Source organism: Oncorhynchus mykiss, chromosome 11 (assembly GCF_057628025.1).
Source record: "Oncorhynchus mykiss isolate SJ-2025 chromosome 11, ASM5762802v1, whole genome shotgun sequence".
In the NCBI taxonomy this organism is placed as follows: Eukaryota; Metazoa; Chordata; class Actinopteri; order Salmoniformes; family Salmonidae; genus Oncorhynchus; species Oncorhynchus mykiss.
In genome coordinates this window covers 8,140,328-8,164,123 of record NC_143032.1, presented here as the reverse complement: position 1 = coordinate 8,164,123, position 23,796 = coordinate 8,140,328, and the positions used below count along the sequence as shown (strand labels likewise).

At 46.9% G+C, this 23,796-nt stretch overlaps 1 protein-coding gene across 9 annotated transcripts in view; it reads left to right on the top strand.

Annotated features, from left to right (window-relative positions):
- Positions 1-23,796, top strand: part of LOC110535210 (solute carrier family 12 member 7) — a 128,051-nt gene that overhangs the window by 97,291 nt on the left and 6,964 nt on the right. For 3 of the 9 annotated variants that reach the window (XM_036934761.2, XM_090189271.1, XM_090189275.1), the window contains exons 17-24: positions 5,623-5,791; positions 7,330-7,525; positions 12,635-12,804; positions 14,256-14,387; positions 17,885-17,992; positions 18,606-18,719; positions 21,263-21,435; positions 22,521-22,535. In XM_036934761.2, the coding sequence (XP_036790656.2) occupies positions 5,623-5,791; positions 7,330-7,525; positions 12,635-12,804; positions 14,256-14,387; positions 17,885-17,992; positions 18,606-18,719; positions 21,263-21,435; positions 22,521-22,535 (1,077 nt within the window). The remainder of the gene's footprint in view (positions 1-5,622; positions 5,792-7,329; positions 7,526-12,634; positions 12,805-14,255; positions 14,388-17,884; positions 17,993-18,605; positions 18,720-21,262; positions 21,436-22,520; positions 22,536-23,796) is intronic. The other 6 variants (XM_090189274.1, XM_090189276.1, XM_090189272.1 and 3 more) reach the window with 3 other exon arrangements.

Genomic DNA, 23,796 nt, shown 5'->3' with positions numbered 1-23,796 from the left:
ACTCTGAGCCATCCAGGCTGAATGACTCATACTGATCTCTGGTTAACTCTGAGCCATCCAGGCTGAATGACTCTCATACTGACCTCTGGTTAACTCTGAGCCATCCAGGCTGAATGACTCATACTGATCTCTGGTTGACTCTGAGCCATCCAGGCTGAATGACTCTCATACTGATCTCTGGTTGACTCTGAGCCATCCAGGCTGAATGACTCTCATACTGATCTCTGGTTAACTCTGAGCCATCCAGGCTGAATGACTCATACTGATCTCTGGTTAACTCTGAGCCATCCAGGCTGAATGACTCTCATACTGATCTCTTGTTAACTCTGAGCCATCCAGGCTGAATGACTCATACTGATCTCTGGTTAACTCTGAGCCATCCAGGCTGAATGACTCATACTGATCTCTGGTTAACTCTGAGCCATCCAGGCTGAATGACTCTCATACTGATCTCTGGTTAACTCTGAGCCATCCAGGCTGAATGACTCTCATACTGATCTCTGGTTAACTCTGAGCCATCCAGGCTGAATGACTCTCATACTGACCTCTGGTTAACTCTGAGCCATCCAGGCTGAATGACTCATACTGATCTCTGGTTGACTCTGAGCCATCCAGGCTGAATGACTCTCATACTGATCTCTGGTTGACTCTGAGCCATCCAGGCTGAATGACTCTCATACTGATCTCTGGTTAACTCTGAGCCATCCAGGCTGAATGACTCATACTGATCTCTGGTTGACTCTGAGCCATCCAGGCTGAATGACTCTCATACTGATCTCTGGTTGACTCTGAGCCATCCAGGCTGAATGACTCTCATACTGATCTCTGGTTGACTCTGAGCCATCCAGGCTGAATGACTCATACTGATCTCTGGTTAACTCTGAGCCATCCAGGCTGAATGACTCTCATACTGATCTCTGGTTAACTCTGAGCCATCCAGGCTGAATGACTCATACTGACCTCTGGTTGACTCTGAGCCATCCAGGCTGAATGACTCTCATACTGATCTCTGGTTAACTCTGAGCCATCCAGGCTGAATGACTCTCATACTGATCTCTGGTTGACTCTGAGCCATCCAGGCTGAATGACTCTCATACTGATCTCTGGTTGACTCTGAGCCATCCAGGCTGAATGACTCATACTGATCTCTGGTTAACTCTGAGCCATCCAGGCTGAATGACTCTCATACTGATCTCTGGTTAACTCTGAGCCATCCAGGCTGAATGACTCATACTGACCTCTGGTTGACTCTGAGCCATCCAGGCTGAATGACTCTCATACTGATCTCTGGTTAACTCTGAGCCATCCAGGCTGAATGACTCTCATACTGATCTCTGGTTAACTCTGAGCCATCCAGGCTGAATGACTCATACTGACCTCTGGTTGACTCTGAGCCATCCAGGCTGAATGACTCTCATACTGATCTCTGGTTGACTCTGAGCCATCCAGGCTGAATGACTCATACTGATCTCTGGTTAACTCTGAGCCATCCAGGCTGAATGACTCTCATACTGATCTCTGGTTAACTCTGAGCCATCCAGGCTGAATGACTCATACTGACCTCTGGTTGACTCTGAGCCATCCAGGCTGAATGACTCTCATACTGATCTCTGGTTAACTCTGAGCCATCCAGGCTGAATGACTCTCATACTGATCTCTGGTTAACTCTGAGCCATCCAGGCTGAATGACTCATACTGACCTCTGGTTGACTCTGAGCCATCCAGGCTGAATGACTCTCATACTGATCTCTGGTTAACTCTGAGCCATCCAGGCTGAATGACTCCCATACTGATCTCTGGTTAACTCTGAGCCATCCAGGCTGAATGACTCTCATACTGATCTCTGGTTAACTCTGAGCCATCCAGGCTGAATGACTCATACTGATCTCTGGTTAACTCTGAGCCATCCAGGCTGAATGACTCTCATACTGACCTCTGGTTAACTCTGAGCCATCCAGGCTGAATGACTCATACTGATCTCTGGTTAACTCTGAGCCATCCAGGCTGAATGACTCTCATACTGATCTCTGGTTGACTCTGAGCCATCCAGGCTGAATGACTCTCATACTGATCTCTGGTTAACTCTGAGCCATCCAGGCTGAATGACTCTCATACTGATCTCTGGTTAACTCTGAGCCATCCAGGCTGAATGACTCTCATACTGATCTCTGGTTAACTCTGAGCCATCTAGGCTGAATGACTCATACTGACCTCTGGTTGACTCTGAGCCATCCAGGCTGAATGACTCTCATACTGATCTCTGGTTAACTCTGAGCCATCCAGGCTGAATGACTCTCATACTGATCTCTGGTTAACTCTGAGCCATCCAGGCTGAATGACTCTCATACTGACCTCTGGTTAACTCTGAGCCATCCAGGCTGAATGACTCATACTGATCTCTGGTTAACTCTGAGCCATCCAGGCTGAATGACTCTCATACTGACCTCTGGTTAACTCTGAGCCATCCAGGCTGAATGACTCATACTGATCTCTGGTTAACTCTGAGCCATCCAGGCTGAATGACTCTCATACTGACCTCTGGTTAACTCTGAGCCATCCAGGCTGAATGACTCTCATACTGATCTCTGGTTTACTCTGAGCCATCCAGGCTGAATGACTCATACTGATCTCTGGTTAACTCTGAGCCATCCAGGCTGAATGACTCTCATACTGATCTCTGGTTAACTCTGAGCCATCCAGGCTGAATGACTCTCATACTGATCTCTTGTTAACTCTGAGCCATCCAGGCTGAATGACTCTCATACTGATCTCTGGTTAACTCTGAGCCATCCAGGCTGAATGACTCATACTGATCTCTGGTTTACTCTGAGCCATCCAGGCTGAATGACTCTCATACTGATCTCTGGTTAACTCTGAGCCATCCAGGCTGAATGACTCTCATACTGATCTCTGGTTAACTCTGAGCCATCCAGGCTGAATGACTCTCATACCGACCTCTGGTTAACTCTGAGCCATCCAGGCTGAATGACTCTCATACTGATCTCTGGTTAACTCTGAGCCATCCAGGCTGAATGACTCTCATACTGATCTCTTGTTAACTCTGAGCCATCCAGGCTGAATGACTCATACTGATCTCTGGTTAACTCTGAGCCATCCAGGCTGAATGACTCATACTGATCTCTGGTTAACTCTGAGCCATCCAGGCTGAATGACTCTCATACTGATCTCTGGTTAACTCTGAGCCATCCAGGCTGACTGACTCTCATACTGATCTCTGGTTAACTCTGAGCCATCCAGGCTGAATGACTCTCATACTGACCTCTGGTTAACTCTGAGCCATCCAGGCTGAATGACTCATACTGATCTCTGGTTGACTCTGAGCCATCCAGGCTGAATGACTCTCATACTGATCTCTGGTTGACTCTGAGCCATCCAGGCTGAATGACTCTCATACTGATCTCTGGTTAACTCTGAGCCATCCAGGCTGAATGACTCATACTGATCTCTGGTTGACTCTGAGCCATCCAGGCTGAATGACTCTCATACTGATCTCTGGTTGACTCTGAGCCATCCAGGCTGAATGACTCTCATACTGATCTCTGGTTAACTCTGAGCCATCCAGGCTGAATGACTCTCATACTGATCTCTGGTTAACTCTGAGCCATCCAGGCTGAATGACTCTCATACTGATCTCTGGTTGACTCTGAGCCATCCAGGCTGAATGACTCTCATACTGATCTCTGGTTAACTCTGAGCCATCCAGGCTGAATGACTCTCATACTGATCTCTGGTTAACTCTGAGCTATTCAGGCTGAATGACTCATACTGATCTCTGGTTAACTCTGAGCCATCCAGGCTGAATGACTCTCATACTGATCTCTGGTTAACTCTGAGCCATCCAGGCTGAATGACTCTCATACTGATCTCTGGTTAACTCTGAGCCATCCAGGCTGAATGACTCTCATACTGATCTCTGGTTAACTCTGAGCCATCCAGGCTGAATGACTCTCATGCTGACCTCTGGTTAACTCTGAGCCATCCAGGCTGAATGACTCTCATACTGATCTCTGGTTAACTCTGAGCCATCCAGGCTGAATGACTCTCATACTGATCTCTGGTTAACTCTGAGCCATCCAGGCTGAATGACTCTCATACTGATCTCTGGTTAACTCTGAGCCATCCAGGCTGAATGACTCTCATACCGACCTCTGGTTAACTCTGAGCCATCCAGGCTGAATGACTCTCATACTGATCTCTGGTTAACTCTGAGCCATCCAGGCTGAATGACTCTCATACTGACCTCTGGTTAACTCTGAGCCATCCAGGCTGAATGACTCATACTGATCTCTGGTTGACTCTGAGCCATCCAGGCTGAATGACTCTCATACTGATCTCTGGTTGACTCTGAGCCATCCAGGCTGAATGACTCTCATACTGATCTCTGGTTAACTCTGAGCCATCCAGGCTGAATGACTCATACTGATCTCTGGTTGACTCTGAGCCATCCAGGCTGAATGACTCTCATACTGATCTCTGGTTGACTCTGAGCCATCCAGGCTGAATGACTCTCATACTGATCTCTGGTTGACTCTGAGCCATCCAGGCTAAATGACTCTCATACTGATCTCTGGTTGACTCTGAGCCATCCAGGCTGAATGACTCTCATACTGATCTCTGGTTAACTCTGAGCCATCCAGGCTGAATGACTCATACTGATCTCTGGTTGACTCTGAGCCATCCAGGCTGAATGACTCTCATACTGATCTCTGGTTGACTCTGAGCCATCCAGGCTGAATGACTCTCATACTGACCTCTGGTTAACTGAGCCATCCAGGCTGAATGACTCTCATATTGATCTCTGGTTAACTGAGCCATCCGGGCTGAATGACTCTCATACCGACCTCTGGTTTACTCTGAGCCATCCAGGCTGAATGACTCTCATACTGACCTCTGGTTAACTGAGCCATCCAGGCTGAATGACTCTCATACTGATCTCTGGTTAACTCTACAAAGCATTTTGACCTCTGACCTATGGACAGAAATGAATGATCTTCATGAACATCCAAGTTACGCTTAGATACTGTTATAGGCTAATGCAGTGTAATGTAACTTATAACACAGTATGTTCACCCCTGTCTTCCCTGGTCGTAGGCTATAATACAGTATGTTCACCCCCGTCTTCCCTGGTCGTAGGCTATAATACAGCATGTTCACCCTTGTCTTCCCTGGTCGTAGAATATAATACAGTATGTTCACCCCCGTCTTCCCTGGTCGTAGGTTATAATACAGTATGTTCACCCCCGTCTTCCCTGGTCGTAGGTTATAATACAGTATGTTCACCCCCGTCTTCCCTGGTCGTAGGCTATAATACAGCATGTTCACCCCCGTCTTCCCTGGTCGTAGGCTATAATACAGTATGTTCACCCTTGTCTTCCCTGGTCGTAGGCTATAATACAGTATGACTTGTCTTATGTCTCATTACCCGAGTCTTCCCAGGTCGTAGGCTATAATACAGTATGTTCACCCTTGTCTTCCCTGGTCGTAGGCTATAAAACAGTATGACTTGTCTTATGTCTCATTACCCTTGTCTTCCCTGGTCGTAGGCTATAATACAGTATGACTTGTCTGATGTCTCATTACCCTTGTCTTCCCTGGTCGTAGGCCCCAGATGCTGGTGCTATTGAACCTAGAGTCTGACCACACGGTGAAACACCCACGCCTGCTCTCCTTCTGCACCCAGCTCAAAGCAGGGAAAGGCCTGACCATCGTGGGCTCTGTGCTGCAGGGCACCTACATGATCAAGGAGGACGAGGTCAAGAAGGCTGAGCAGGTACTGTAGGCCCCGGCTCAGATTCTACGCTGTGGATTTGTTTCAATAGTCGTTCTTCTTCTTCTTCTTCGTCAGTAATGACGTGAAAGAACCTGGTAGGTGAAAGGAAGATGGTGGGAATCTCTCTCCTAACGTCTTTAACCTCTTGATTCTAGCCATCCCGGATCCGGGATCGTGAATACAGCCTCAAGCTCATTACCATAACGCAACGTTAACTATTCATGAAAATCGCAAATGAAATGAAATAAATATGCTAGCCTCAAGCTTAGCCTTTTGTTAACAACACTGTCATCTCAGATTTTCAAAATATGCTTCTCAACCATAGGAAAACAATCATTTGTGTAACAGTAGCTAGTTAGTGTAGCATTTAGCGTTAGCATTAGCGTTAGCATTCAGCAGGCAACATTTTCACAAAAAACAGAAAAGCATTCAAATAAAATAATTTACCTTTGAAGAACTTCAGATGTTTTCAATGAGGAGACTGTTAGATAGCAAATGTTCAGTTTTTCCTGAAAGATTATTTGTTTAGGAGAAATTGCTCCGTTTGGTGCGTCACGTTTGGCTACCAAAAAAAAACGAAAATCCAGTCATCAAAACGCCTAACTTTTTCCAAATTAACTCCATAATATCGACTGAAACATGGCAAACGTTGTTTAGAAGCAATCCTCAAGGTGTTTTTCACATATCTCTTCGATGATATATCGTTCGTGGAAGAGTGCTTTCTCTCCTGAATCCCAGGAGAAAATGCCCGCACCTGAAGATTACGCACCAATTTAGACAAAGGACACCGGGCGGACCCCTGGAAAATGTAGTCTCTTATGGCCAATCTTCCAATGATATGCCTACAAATACGTCACAATGCTGCAGACATCTTGAAGAAACGACAGAAAGCGCAGGCTCGTTCCTGGTGCATTCACAGCCATATAAGGAGACAAGGGAAAACAGAGCTTCAGAAATTCTGCTCATTTCCTGTTTGAAGTTTCATCTTGGTTTTGCCTGTAGCATGAGTTGGCACTCACAGATAATATCTTTGCAGTTTTGGAAACGTTAGACTGTTTTCTTTCCAAAGCTGTCAATTATATGCATAGTCGAGCATCTTTTCGTGACAAAATATTGCGCTTAAAACGGGCACGTTTTTTTATCCAATAATGAAATAGCGCCCCCATAGACTCAACTTAATGTAGCAGGGATTTATGGAGGAACGGAGCTGAGGGAAGATATACCCTTTAGACTACAGTAGATGTGTCCTATGTCTCTGAGACACCTGTTCAGAGAAGCAACTCAGCGTGAGAGGAGTTTAGACGTTGCTGGTTATTCCTTTAAAGAGACTGTCATCTACTGGTAGACCAAAGCAATTTTCAGAGAGCAGTTCCTCAGATTACAACGAGAATGCTACAAATATCATGCCTCAACGCCTAAAAAAACAAACATAGGTATTGAAGACAAGGGTAATGATAACCAGGGTTTGAGTCCATTAAGATTCTTTCACATCAGGAAATCATATTATTGTCCTTCTTTTCTCACTCTTTCTCCATCAGAACGTCAAGTCGTCGATGGCGACGGAGCGTACCAAGGGCTTCTGCCATGTGGTGGCATCGTCCAACCTGCGCGATGGTTTCTCCCACCTCATCCAGACGGCAGGCCTGGGGGGCATGAAACACAACACAGTCCTCATGGCCTGGCCCGGTACCTGGAAACAGTCCAATGACCCTGTCTCCTGGAAGAACTTCATAGGTTAGTCAGTGTGACCCACTGGGAATTTGAGACTGCGCCAGTCTCAAATGTATTTTTCAGAATACAGTGGTCACCATTCACGTAATACATTAAATATATAGATATGTCCGAGTTTACAAAAGAAAAATACAAAAAAAATCATGTTTTTTGCTTTGTATAATTCTTTACCAGATCTAATGTGTTATATTCTCCTACATTAATTTCACATTTCCACACACTTCAAAGTGTTTCCTTTCAAATGGTATCAAGAATATGCATATCCTTGCATCAGGTCCTGAGCTACAGGCAGTTAGATTTGGGTATTTAATTTTAGGAGAGAATTTTTAAAAAGGGTCCAATTTTTTTTTTTAGGTTAAATATAGACATCTGAGTTTGCAAGCGACGTTGTGTACTTCTTCAGAGTGGACCGGCGAGCAACAACATCACCTCACCGAGTCATCCATGACTTCTTCAAGTTTAGCACCATATCTACACATTTTTGAATGATGATGATTTATGATGGTGAAGAGGGTGATTTGAATTTACAATATACAACGGGGGTTGGCAACTAGGTTGTGGCCTCCACCAATTGGTTCCTGAGCTTGTAGTAGTCGGTGGGCCAGACTATAATTAGCCAATAGCCTACTAGCTTCCCAGTTCATAGCCCTACGCTAGACAATTAACGTTGTTAGTGGGATAATCAATTCAATAACAAAAACATAATGTGTATCTGATTACAGTGGTACAATCACCAACGGCTCTATTAATAGTCCTACCTACTCTATTCAAATATATTCATCTGACCTTATTTCTCCAATGCCAAACCAGTGTGTCTTGTTTGCAACGAAACTGTCGCTGTTTGCAAAAAATTCAATCTGATGTCATTATGAACAATATTCAGAAGTTGATTTTCCGCCCGAGTCCGACGCAGAAAGGAGGTGGGCCTATTTAAGGAATGCAAGGTGACGGTATTGGAGGAAATGGCTGTCCCGACATATGCTATATGGATAACATAATTGCGTCTGTCAAACAGGTAAGCCTACCTCCTATGTCTTAGTGTTCTTGTTGGTGCGTTTGCCTTCTCAACATTCATATGGATTTTTAGAAACGCCGATCTACACTCGAGTGATGGCTGCATCTCAACTCCGTATTTCCACACGGGATTGATGGCTGCATCTCAACTTGTCTTTCCACACGGGATTGATGGCTGCATCTCCTCTCGTATTCCCACAAGGGATTGATGGCTGCATCTCCTCTCGTATTTCCACACGGGATTGATGGCTGCATCTCCTCTCGTATTTCCACACGGGATTGATGGCTGCATCTCCTCTCGTATTTCCACACGGGATTGATGGCTGCATCTCCTCTCGTATTTCCACACGGGATTGATGGCTGCATCTCCTCTCGTATTTCCACACGGGATTGATGGCTGCATCTCCTCTCGTATTTCCACACGGGATTGATGGCTGCATCTCCTCTCGTATTTTCACAAGGGATTGATGGCTGCATCTCCTCTCGTATTTCCACACGGGATTGATGGCTGCATCTCCTCTCGTATTTTCACAAGGGATTGATGGCCGTATTTCCACACGGGATTGATGGCTGCATCACAAACTCATTTTTTTCTAATGGATCCAATTATATTCCATTCTCTTGTTTTTATCATGGACATAATATTGAGCTTTCACATGACAGTTTTACACATTTTATCAAGCTGTTGGTGCTTGCTTCTATTTATATCAAACCATTTGACCCACTGTAGGTTGAGATTGTTGTTTCCTAACATTTATTTCTTTAAAATGTTCTGTAGTGAATTAAAACAAAATACCCATCAAATCCCACATTATGTTCATGAGGTCCTGTGTGTTTTTGTGTCTGGATTGGGAAGGTGGGAAACATATCAACGAGAGAAGGAAGTCAATCAATCTTATAAATTCTCTTCCGTTTATGAGCTGCCACTCCTCATGCCATGAAGGAGAAAATAATACCAACATGAAACTTTGATTCATTGATTGAATGGAACCATATCAATGCTTGTGAATCATGACGGTCGTTATGACTGTAAAATATTAAAACAATTCAGATTCACGTTTGTGAATGGACCTTACGAGAGATTCACGTTTGTGAATGGACCTTACGAGAGGAAATCTTAGCACTTCTCACACGTCTCATGGGTCTAAACAAAACATAGAAAACACTGCCAGAAACACACAATAGGACCAGTCAGACAGATACCTTTCGTCCCACCCCACACATGCCCATATGTCAGATACCTTTCCTCCCCTCCAACCCCACACCTGTCCATATATCAGATACCTTTCCTCCCCTCCCACCCCACACCTGCCCATATATCAGATACCTTTCCTTCCCTCCCACCCCACACCTGTCCATATATCAGATACCTTTCCTCCCCTCCCACCCCACACCTGCCCATATATCAGATACCTTTCCTCCCCTCCCACCCCACACCTGCCCATATATCAGACAGATACCTTTCTTCCCCTCCCTCCCCACACCTGTCCATATATCAGTCAGATACCTTTCCTCCCCTCCCTCCCCACACCTATCCATATATCAGTCAGATACCTTTCCTCCCCTCCCTCCCCAAACCTGTCTATATATCAGATACCTTTCCTCCCCTCCCACCCCACACCTGTCCATATATCAGATACCTTTCCTCCCCTCCCTCCCCAAACCTGTCCATATATCAGATACCTTTCCTCCCCTCCCACCCCACACCTGCCCATATATCAGACAGATACCTCCCCTCCCCTCCCACCCCACACCTGTCCATATATCAGATACCTTTCCTCCCCTCCCTCCCCACACCTGTCCATATATCAGATACCTTTCCTCCCCTCCCACCCCACACCTGCCCAGATATCAGATACCTTTCCTCCCCTCCCACCCCACACCTGCCCAGATATCAGATACCTTTCCTCCCCTCCCTCCCCACACCTGTCCATATGTCAGATACCTTTTCTCCCCTCCCACCCCACACCTGTCCATATATCAGATACCTTTCCTCCCCTCCCACCCCACACCTGTCCATATATCAGATACCTTTCCTCCCCTCCCACCCCACACCTGTCCATATATCAGATACCTTTCCTCCCCTCCCACCCCACACCTGCCCAGATATCAGACAGATACCTTTCCTCCCCTCCCTCCCCACACCTGCCCAGATATCAGACAGATACCTTTCCTCCCCTCCCTCCCCACACCTGTCCATATATCCCCTCCCTCCCCACACCTATCCATATATCAGTCATATACCTTTCCTCCCCTCCCTCCCCAAACCTGTCTATATATCAGATACCTTTCCTCCCCTCCCTCCCCACACCTGTCCATATATCAGATACCTTTCCTCCCCTCCCACCCCACACCTGTCCATATATCAGATACCTTTCCTCCCCTCCCTCCCCACACCTGCCCATATATCAGACAGATACCTCCCCTCCCCTCCCACCCCACACCTGTCCATATATCAGACAGATACCTCCCCTCCCACCCCACACCTGCCCAGATATCAGATACCTTTCCTCCCCTCCAAACCCACACCTGCCCATATATCAGATACCTTTCCTCCCCTCCCACCCCACACCTGTCCATATATCAGACATATACCTTTCTTCCCCTCCCACCCCACACCTGCCCATATATCAGACAGATACCTCCCCTCCCACCCCACACCTGCCCAGATATCAGATACCTTTCCTCCCCTCCAAACCCACACCTGTCCATATATCAGATACCTTTCCTCCCCTCCCACCCCACACCTGTCCATATATCAGATACCTTTCCTCCCCTCCCACCCCACACCTGTCCATATATCAGATACCTTTCCTCCCCTCCAACCCCACACCTGCCCATATATCAGATACCTTTCCTCCCCTCCCACCCCACACCTGCCCATATCAGACAGATACCTTTCCTCCCCTCCAACCCCACACCTGCCCATATATCAGATACCTTTCCTTCCCTCCCACCCCACACCTGTCCATATATCAGACAGATACCTTTCCTCCCCTCCCACCCCACACCTGTCCATATATCAGACAGATACCTTTCCTCCCCTCCCACCCCACACCTGTCCATATATCAGATACCTTCCCTCCCTCCCCACACCTGCCCATATATCAGATACCTTTCCTCCCCTCCCACCCCACACCTGTCCATATATCAGACAGATACCTTTCCTCCCCTCCCACCCCACACCTGTCCATATATCAGATACCTTTCCTCCCCTCCCACCCCACACCTGCCCATATATCAGACAGATACCTTTCCTCCCCTCCCACCCCACACCTGTCCATATATCAGACAGATCTGATGGAAGCAGTGGTGGAGTGGATGGTCTGGACAGGAGGTCATGTGACGTGCTTTTCACTGTATAATGTGTTAGTTCTATAGATGAGGGGGGTGGGGGGGGGGGTTGTCAGTTTAGATGCCGTGGACAAATGACATGGTAGACCTTTAGGCTACTCCAGTGATATGTAATAGCCTATATACTTTATGTGTCTATAGAAACCTTGAGATCCCCTGGTTCTCACGGTCAAGGTAATGATACAATACCTCGTCAGTGTACTCTGAAGAGGGAACAATGACATGTAGCTTCAAAACATTGTTCCAAAAACAGCACAAATGCGAGTTTTATTTTCGCTATAGAATCACTGGTCCTCATTCCAAGTTGCACATCAAAATATTTAGGGTCATATGACGGTCTGCTCTGCCATTCCTCCCCATCACACCAGGGCTGCCCAGAATATCGGGTTGCTATAAGATAATGGACCCGTGAAAAACCGATCAAATAGCTTCCCACTACCATGAGATGTATATATTTAACGTATTAATTTAATGATTACCACAGCCCTTCCAAAAACAAAATAAATTTAAATAATGTTTTAATGAGAACAAAATCCCACCCGGCTCCATGTATTCAATGTATTCCATTTCAAATGTGGCTCCCAGTGCGATGTCTTCCTGGCTATTATGAAGCATCTGATAATTACATGTGTTTTTTTAAAATGAACATGATGCACAATCCTCTATAATAACATTACTGAGATGGGGGCGTGTGTGTTTGTGTGTACGTATTTAACCGCCTTTCTCTCTCTGTCCTCTCCACAGAAACTGTGAGGGAGACCACGGCGGCAAATCAGGCATTACTGGTGGCCAAGAACGTGGACAGCTTCCCCACCAACACGGATCGCTTGGGCGAGGGCACCATAGACGTGTGGTGGATCGTCCACGACGGAGGACTGCTCATGCTGCTACCTTTCCTCCTCCGCCAGCACAAGGTATCTACGGTTAGCATTTCACCGGGTTGTAATACAAAAAAACCCACCCTGGCCAGTTTATTAAGTACGTCCATCTAGTACCTGTGTCGGACCCCCTTTTGCCTCCAGAACAGCCTGAATTTTTCAGGGCGTGAATTCTACAAGGTGTGGCGTTCAAACGTTGCTCAATTGGTATCAAGGGTCGTAACGTGTGCCAGGACAACATTCCCCACACCATTACACCACCACTACCAGCCTGTACTGTTGACACAAGGCAGGATGGGGCCATGGACTCATGCTGCTTATGCTACTTCCTGACTCTGCCATCAGCATGACGCAACAGGAACCAGGAGTCGTCGGACCAGGCAATGTTTTTCCACTCCTCAATTGTCCAGTACTGGTGACGGCGTTGCCCACTGGAACGGCTTCTTCTTGTTTTTAGCTGATAGGAGTGGAACCCGGTGTGGTCGTCTGCTGTAAGTAGCTCATCCGCGACAAGGTTGGACTACTTCGTTCCGAGATGCTGTTTTTTTTTTACACCACTGTTGTACTGCGCCAATATGTGCCTGTTTCTTGCCGTTTTCCTTCGACCTCTCATCAACAAGCTGTTTTCGTCCACAGGACTGGCGCTGACTGGGTCTTTTGTGTTTGTTGCACCATTCTCTGTAAACCCTAGACACTGTCGTCCGTGAAAAGCCCAGGAGGCCGGCTGTTTCTGAGATACTGGAACCGGCGTGCCTGGCAACGGCGATCATACCACGCTCAAATTCACTTAGGTCACTTGGTTTTGCCCATTCTAACGATGCCTGCTTTATATTGCAAGCCTGGCCTCGTGACTCGCTGTCTTAGGAGCGAACCATTTTGGTGAACAGGGTGGTGTACTTAATTGAGAGGATGAACATACTGTACAGTTTTTTTAATTTTTAACACACTTTATAGGCACACATAATTATACTATGTAATTGACACGTTGTATTGGGTTACACACAGATCAAATGGAGAGTTTCATTCTCCTGTTTTTTTCCCTCTATCTCTCCTACTCTTTTCTTTCTCACTCTGTTTCCTATACCATCCTCGCTCTCTCCTCGCTCTCTCCTGGCTCTCTCCTGGCTCTCTCCTGGCTCTCTCTCCGCGCTCTCTCCGCGCTCTCTCCGCTCTCTCTCCGCTCTCTCTCCGCTCTCTCTCCGCTCTCTCCACTCTCTCCACGCTCTCTCCACGCTCTCCACGCTCTCTCCGCTCTCTCTCCGCTCTCTCCGCTCTCTCTCCGCTCTCTCTCCGCTCTCTCCGCGCTCTCTCCGCTCTCTCCGCTCTCTCCGCTCTCTCTCCGCTCTCTCCGCTCTCTCCGCGCTCTCTCCTCGCTCTCTCTTCGCTCTCTCCTCGCTCTCTCCTCGCTCTCTCCTCGCTCTCCACGCTCTCTTCTCACGCTCTCTTCTCACGCTCTATCTTCGCTCTCTCTCTCTCTCTCTCTCCAGGTCTGGAGGAAGTGTAAGATGCGTATCTTCACAGTGGCTAATATGGATGACAACAGTATTCAGATGAAGAAGGACCTGCAGATGTTCCTCTACCACCTCCGTCTGGACGCTGAGGTGGAGGTGGTGGAGATGGTGAGCTTACCTGTATACCTCTGAGACACTAACATGTCCCATTAATAACTAACACGCCCCAGTTAATAACTGACCTGCCCACATAATAACTGACATGCCCCCATAATAACTAACACGCCCCCATAATAACTGACATGCCCCCGTAATAACTGACCTGCCCCAGTTAATAACTGACATGCCCCCATAATAACTGACCTGCCCCCATAATAACTGACCTGCCCCAGTTAATAACTGACCTGCCCCAGTTAATAACTGACCTGCCCCAGTTATTAACTGACCTGCCCCGGTAATAACTGACCTGCCCACATAATAACTGACCTGTCCTGGTAATAACTGACCTGCCCCATAATAACTGACCTGCCCCATAATAACTGACCTGCCCCATAATAACTGACCTGCCCCACATAATAACTGACCTGCCCCGGTAATAACTGACCTGCCCCAGTTAATAACTGACCTGCCCCGGTAATAACTGACCTGCCCCATAATAACTGACATGCCCCGGTAATAACTGACCTGCCCCAGTAATAACTGACCTGCCCCCATAATAACTGACCTGCCCCCATAATAACTGACCTGCCCCCATAATAACTGACCTGCCCCCATAATAACTGACATGCCCCGGTAATAACTGACATGCACCGGTAATAACTGACATGCCCCGGTAATAGCTGACATGCCCCCGTAATAACTGACCTGCCCCCATAATAACTGACCTGCCCCCATAATAACTGACCTGCCCCGTTAATAACTGACATGCCCCGGTAATAACTGACATGCCCAGGTAATAGCTGACATGCCCCCGTAATAACTGACCTGCCCCCGTAATAACTGACATGCCCCCATAATAACTAACACGCCCCCATAATAACTGACCTGCCCCCGTAATAACTAACATGCCCCTGTAATAACTGACCTGCCCCAGTTAATAACTGACATGCCCCCATTAATAACTGACCTGCCCCCATAATAACTGACCTGCCCCCATAATAACTGACCTGCCCCAGTTAATAACTGACCTGCCCCAGTTAATAACTGACCTGCCCCAGTTAATAACTGACCTGCCCCGGTAATAACTGACCTGCCCACATAATAACTGACCTGTCCTGGTAATAACTGACCTGCCCCATAATAACTGACCTGCCCCATAATAACTGACCTGCCCCATAATAACTGACCTGCCCCACATAATAACTGACCTGCCCCGGTAATAACTGACCTGCCCCGGTAATAACTGACCTGCCCCATAATAACTGACATGCCCCGGTAATAACTGACCTGCCCCAGTAATAACTGACCTGCCCCCGTAATAACTGACCTGCCCCCATAATAACTGACCTGCCCCCATAATAACTGACCTGCCCCCATAATAACTGACCTGCCCCCATAATAACTGACCTGCCCCCATAATAACTGACATGCCCCGGTAATAACTGACATGCCCCGGTAATAGCTGACATGCCCACGTAATAACTGACCTGCCCCCATAATAACTGACCTGCCCCCATAATAACTGACCTGCCCCCATAATAACTGACCTGCCCCGTTAATAACTGACATGCCCCGGTAATAACTGACATGCCCCGGTAATAATTGACATGCCCCGGTAATAGCTGACATGCCCCGGTAATAACTGACCTGCCCCGGTAATAACTGACCTGCCCCGGTAATAACTGACCTGCCCCGGTAATAACTGACCTGCCCCGGTAATAACTGACCTGCCCCGGTAATAACTGACCTGCCCCCGTAATAACTGACCTGTCCCCGTAATAGCTGACCTGCCCCGGTAATAGCTGACCTGCCCCGGTAATAGCTGACCTGCCCCGGTAATAGCTGACACGCCCCGGTAATAGCTGACACGCCCCGGTAATAGCTGACACGCCCCGGTAATAGCTGACACGCCCCGGTAATAGCTGACACGCCCCGGTAATAACTGACATTCCCCTAAAGAATCAATAATAACTGACATTCCCCTAAAGAATCAATAATAACTGACATGTCCCTATAGAACCATTTAATAACTGACATGTCCCTACAGAACCATTTAATAACTGACATGTCCCATTAATAACTGACATGTCCCTATAGAACCATGCATAACTGACATGTCCCTATAGAACCATTTAATAACTGACATGTCCCTATAGAACCATGCATAACTGACATGTCCCTATAGAACCATTTAATAACTGACATGTCCCTATAGAACCATGCATAACTGACATGTCCCTACAGAACCATTTAATAACTGACATGTCCCATTAATCACTGACATGTCCCTATAGAACCATGCATAACTGACATGTCCCTATAGAACCATTTAATAACTGACATGTCCCTATAGAACCATGCATAACTGACATGTCCCTACAGAGCCATTTAATAACTGACATGTCCCTATAGAACCATGCATAACTGACATGTCCCATTAATAACTGACATGTCCCATTAATAACTGACATGTCCCTATAGAACCATGCATAACTGACATGTCCCTATAGAACCATTTAATAACTGACATGTCCCATTAATAACTGACATGTCCCTATAGAACCATGCATAACTGACATGTCAGTTATTAATGGGACATGTCAGTTATGCATGGTTCTATAGGGACATGTCAGTTATTAATGGGACATGTCAGTTATTAAATGGTTCTATAGGGACATGTCAGTTATGCATGGTTCTATAGGGACATGTCAGTTATTAATGGGACATGTCAGTTATTAAATGGTTCTGTAGGGACATGTCAGTTATGCATGGTTCTATAGCGACATGTCAGTTATTAAATGGTTCTATAGGGACATGTCAGTTATGCATGGTTCTATAGGGACATGTCAGTTATTAAATGGTTCTATAGGGACATGTCAGTTATGCATGGTTCTATAGGGACATGTCAGTTATTCATGGTTCTATAGGGACATGTCAGTGATAGAGTCCCTATAGAACCATGCATAACTGACATGTCCCTATAGAACCATTAATAACTGACATGTCCCTATAGAACTGATAATAACTGACATGTCCCTATAGAACCATGCATAACTGACATGTCCCTATAGAACCGATAATAACTGACATGTCCCTACAGAACCATGCATAACTGACATGTCTCTATAGAACCGTTCTTAACTGACATGTCCCTATAGAACCGTTCTTAACTGACATGTCCCTATAGAACCGTTCTTAACTGACATGTCCCTATAGAACCGTTCTTAACTGACATGTCCCTATAGAACCGTTCTTAACTGACATGTCCCTATAGAACCATGAATAACTGACATGTCCCTATAGAACCGTTCTTAACTGACATGTCCCTATAGAACCATGAATAACTGACATGTCCCTATAGAACCATTAATAACTGACATGTCCCTATAGAACCATTAATAACTGACATGTCCCTATAGAACCATTCTTAACTGACACGTCCCTATAGAACCATTCATAACTGACATTATGCCTTACCCTGCATAATAATGTGTGTGTGTGATCAGCACGACAGCGACATCTCAGCCTTCACCTATGAGAAGACCCTGGTGATGGAGCAGCGCTCTCAGATGCTGAAACAGATGCAGCTGTCGCGGACGGAGAGGGAGAGAGAGGTAACGCCGCCCCCTGTCTGCAGGGCACACTCACTACAACAGTCGGCCTTTTAAGGTGCCGTACCAAATGGCACCCTACTCTTCACCAGGACCTATAGGCTCTGGTCAAAAGGAGTGCACTAAATAGGGCTTAGGGTGCCATTTGGTATGTTACCCATGCCGATGTAGGTATTCTGTTTCTATAAAGAAATATAATCTGTTACTGATTTTCAACACTCAACATTCATGTTATATTCATTTAGTACTTTTATCTTGAAGGATTTTAATTGCAGTGCTCGTGTTATGTGGTTTCATGTTTCTTTCTTGAATGTACTTATTGTGACTTGCAAGTCAGTCTTGATGAGACAAAAATGTGCATAATGCCATTGGAATGTGGGTACATTTCTGACTTGGGTCACATTTGAGCTGTTGTTGGTCCCTGGATAGACATCACCAATGAGGTTAGATATCCAGGGTTTTATCTATGGGAGGTTGTATAAACACAACCTAGATATGTCATTGGATTGTGGGTATCAGAGCTCTCCTAGCCACCTCCCTTACCCCTACTGTTCGTTGTATGACCTTTGGCCCCCTGTACTGTCTGGCTGCTGATGCGGGGCGGCACGGCCCTCAGATTCAGAGTATCACCGACACGTCGCGTAGCTCCATCCGGAGGAAGAACCAGACCGGAGCCTCAGGCTCCGAATCTGACCCCAGTCGACAGCTGGAGGGCACACAGGAGGACGAGGTAGCCAACCTCAACACCCCCTCATCTGTAACCTCAACACCCCCTCATCTGTAACCCCAACACCCCCTCATCTGTAACCCCAACACCCCTGTGACTGCAGGCCCCTACCACCGCAGAGACCAGCATCACCATTACTACCAATCACCAACCACCAGAGACCAGCATTACCTATACCTCCCAGTCACCAACCACCAGAGACCAGCATCACCATTACCCCCCAGTCACCAACCACCAGAGACCAGCATCACCATCAACCACCAGAGACCAGCATCACCATTACCCCCCCGTCCCCTGTCACCAACCCTCAGAGACCAGCATCACCATTACCCCCCCGTCCCCTGTCACCAACCCTCAGAGACCAGCATCACCATTACCCCCCCGTCCCCTGTCACCAACCCTCAGAGACCAGCATCACCATTACCCCCCCAGTCACCAACCACCAGAGACGAGCATTACCTATACCCCCCAGTCACCAACCACCAGAGACCAGCATCACCATTACCCCCCAGTCACCAACCACCAGAGACCAGCATCACCATTACCCCCCCCCCCAGTCATCAACCACCAGAGACCAGAATCACCATTACCCCCCCCAGTCATCAACCACCAGAGACCAGCATCACCATTACCCCCCAGTCACCGACCAGCATCACCATTACCCCCCCAGTCACCGACCACCAGAGACCAGCATCACCATTACCCCCCCCCCCCCCCCATCACACACCACCAGAGACCAGCATCACCATTACCCCCCCCCCATGGATCTTCTCTCCCCCCCCTCCACCTGGTTCATTCCCTGTGGATCTTCACTCCCCCCCACCCTTCCATCTGGTTCATTCCCTGTGGATCACTCCCCCAACACCCCCTCATCTGTAACCCCAACACCCCTGTGACTGCAGGCCCCTACCACCGCAGAGACCAGCATCACCATTACTACCAATCACCAACCACCAGAGACAAGCATTACCTATACCTCCCAGTCACCAACCACCAGAGACCAGCATCACCATTACCCCCCAGTCACCAACCACCAGAGACCAGCATCACCATCAACCACCAGAGACCAGCATCACCATTACCCCCCCGTCCCCTGTCACCAACCCTCAGAGACCAGCATCACCATTACCCCCCCAGTCACCAACCCTCAGAGACCAGCATTACCATTACCCCCAGTCATCAACCACCAGAGACCAGCATCACCATTACCCCCCAGTCACCAACCATCAGAGACCAGCATCACCATTAACCCCCCAGTCATCAACCACCAGAGACCAGAATCACCATTACCCCCCAGTCACTGACCAGAATCACCATTACCCCCCAGTCACTGACCAGCATCACCAATACCCCCCCAGTCACCGACCACCAGAGACCAGCATCACCATTAACCCCCCCCCCCCCATCACCAACCACCAGAGACCAGCATTACCATTACCACCCCATGGATCTTCTCTCCCCCACCTCCACCTGGTTCATTCCCCGTGGATCTTCACTCCCCCCCACCCTTCCACCTGGTTAATTCCCTGTGGATCACTCCCCCCCCCCCCCCAACACCCCCTCATCTGTAACCCCAACACCCCTGTGACTGCAGGCCCCTACCACCGCAGAGACCAGCATTACCATTACTACCAATCACCAACCACCAGAGACAAGCATTATGCATGGATCTTCACTCTTTGTCAGTGTCATAGGTCCAACTAGCATGTTCTCTCACTCCTTACCAAAGGGCTATTGGCCTGTGTAAAGAACACTTTGCACATCATAGATTTGGGTATGACTGTAACCCTGTCTACTTTCCATGTCATTCATGTTTATTGTGATGTAACATGTGTTTTTGCTATGTGAGCTGACTGCATGAGTGGTGTTATTCTGACTACCAGGTTTGTGGAACTCTATAGTTTAGTCTCTCCCTCTCTGTATATATATATCTCTCGTTTCCTCTGTCTCTCTCTCTTTGTCTCTCTGTCACTGTCTTTGTCTTTCGTTCACTCTCGCTCTGTCTCTCTCTCATATATAATATATATATATATCTGTCTCTAGGTGTGTCTCTGTCTCGGTGTGTCTCTGCCTCTGTCTCTCGGTCTGTCTCTGTCTCTCTCTCATATATAATATATATATATATATCTGTCTCTCTCTGCCTCTCTGTGAGTCTCTGTCTCGGTGTGTCTCTCTCTCTCTCTCTCTCTGCCTCTCTGTCTCTCGGTTTGTCTCTCTCTCATATATAATATATATATATATATATCTGTCTCTCTCTCTGTCTCTAGGTGTCTCTCTGTCTCTCGGTGTGTCTCTCTCTCTCTGCCTCTCTGTCTCTCGGTCTGTCTCTGTGTCTCGCTCATATATAATATATATATATATATATATATATATATATATATATATATATATATATATATATATATGTATGTCTCTCTCTCTCTGTCTGTCTCTAGGTGTGTCTCTGTCTCTCTGTCTCTGTCTCTCGGTGTGTCTCTGTCTCTCTCTCTCTGCCTCTGTCTGTCTGTCGGTGTGTCTCTGTCTCTCATCATTTCCATCTCTTTCAGGCCCAGCTGATCCACGACAGAAACACGGCATCCCATGCCGCGCTCAACGACAAGCCCGACACCGGCCCTGACCGAGTCCACATGACGTGGACCAAGGATAAGTTCCTCTCCGAGCGCAACCGCAACCGCTCCGAGGTCAACATGGGTGTGCGCGACCTCTTCAACATGAAGCCGTAAGTCAACCACTATGAACCTCTTATCCTTCATCCTTCCAGATCCAAAATGGAGTAGCCAATGACTCTTCAGCAAGTATCTCGACCATCTGTAGAACCCCTTTTTATAATGGTTACACGTTCTGCATGGTGTGTGTTCAGGCTGCGTTGGCATGTTGACTGTGTAACTGTGTGTGGGCACATCCAATGCATGGCTCCACCACGCAGAGCATCACATGCACCGTTTGGACCAATGACCATCATGTCTTTGTCTCTCTGATCCCACCATCTCAAAGGGCAGATAGAACGTCTAGTTGAATACACAGCCTAAAATCAAACAAGCCCCAACATTATTACGACACTATACTGGACCTGACCCAGAGAGGCTAATAATGGAGAACATACATTTTAAAAGAGTTAGTTTGTCCGATTTGTTTTTCCCACCTCTTGACTACAGTACATTTGAGCTGTGAAAACATCTGACTGGAACCATCCCGCTAAAATTAGGGAAGCACTGTGTTTAACTGTGCTACAGTAGATACACCAGGTGTGTCTGTGTTTAGCTGTGCTACAGTAGATACACCAGGGGTGTCTGTGTTTAACTGTGCTACAGTAGATACACCAGGGGTGTCTGTTTAACTGTGCTACAGTAGATACACCAGGTGTGTCTGTGTTTAGCTGTGCTACAGTAGATACACCAGGGGTGTCTGTGTTTAGCTGTGCTACAGTAGATACACCAGGGGTGTCTGTGTTTAACTGTGCTACAGTAGATACACCAGGGGTGTCTGTGTTTAACTGTGCTACAGTAGATACACCAGGGGTGTCTGTGTTTAACTGTGCTACAGTAGATACACCAGGTGTGTCTGTGTTTAGCTGTGCTACAGTAGATACACCAGGGGTGTCTGTGTTTAACTGTGTTACAGTAGATACACCAGGGGTATCTGTTTAACTGTGCTACAGTAGATACACCAGGGGTGTCTGTTTAACTGTGCTACAGTAGATACACCAGGGGTGTCTGTGTTTAACTGTGCTACAGTAGATACACTAGGGGTTTCTGGAAAGTGTCTAAGCCTGTTTGTTGTTTTGTCTCGTTTTCCTCCTTCTAGAGAGTGGGAGAGTCTGTAAGTGACATTTCATTTTACCATAGGCTGTGTGCATGTGTATGCCTGTTGCTCTGTAACAGTAGTCAATTTCTGTTTCCTTCATCTTGTTTACCTCCCAGCCATATCCCATTCCTCCCAACATTTGTCTCGTAAACTGGAAGGACCTCCCTAGAGTTAACCTGGAAGGACCTCCCTAGAGTTAACCTGGAAGGACCTCCCTAGAGTTAACCTGGAAGGACCTCCCTAGAGTTAACCTGGAAGGACCTCCCTAGAGTTAATTTGCATGTGATTGCATCATGTTATGTAGCAGGTGCAACCAAAAATTGCGCTTTCCATACACAGACCTTAGTCATAGCAAACAATACTGTTAATGCCTTGTTGTCTAGTATAGAGACCAGATCCAAAGGCTATCAGGGGTTCAAAATCCATTTCAATTGGTAATTACAATCAGTCTGATATTGTCCTTACACTGTCAAATCTCAACTGGATGGAAAACAGCAGTTTTTTGGAAGTGCCTCGTTGTATTAGTGATGTGTTTATTCAGCTTCGAGCCATTCATATCATGCTCTGCATTTTATTTTATTTACTTTGCTGTTCGCTCTAACTCAAGAAGGGCTTTTCAATATATCACCCAATCTCATATTGAACTGGTCAATTAAAGAACAAGTTGAATACTGGAGTGCTGTGTTTACAACACGGTATTATACTGAAGCAATAAGTTTGTGGTATATGCCCAATATACCACGGCTCAGGGCTGTTCTTAGTCACGATGCATCGCAGAGTGCCTGGACACAGCCCTTAGCCGTGGTATATTGGCCATATACCACAAACCCCTGAGGTGCCTTATTGCCATTATAAACTGGTTACCAATGTAATTAGAGCAGTAAAAATACATGTTTTGTCATACCCCTGGTATACGGTCTGATATACCGTGGCTGTCAACCAATCAGCATTCGGAATATTTCATACCCACAGGTTTACCCATTGTGTTAGTCAGTACACCAGGCCCCTCCTGCCACGGCTGCTATGTGGAGTATGACGCTGCTTCGACTGCCATCCTGATCTCTAATAATGATAACGCCTAAGGCTTCGCTATCATAGCCACCCAGCGGTCCTGCTTCGTGTCCTGCTTCGTGTCCTGCTTCGTGTTCTCATCTCTTTGTGTTAAAGGCTACCGATCTCACGATACAAACTATTTGCTCAGAATTATCAAGAAGTGTTTTATCAATCATCACTGAATGCTTTGATTTTTGACAAATCGCATTTTCTTACCAATATT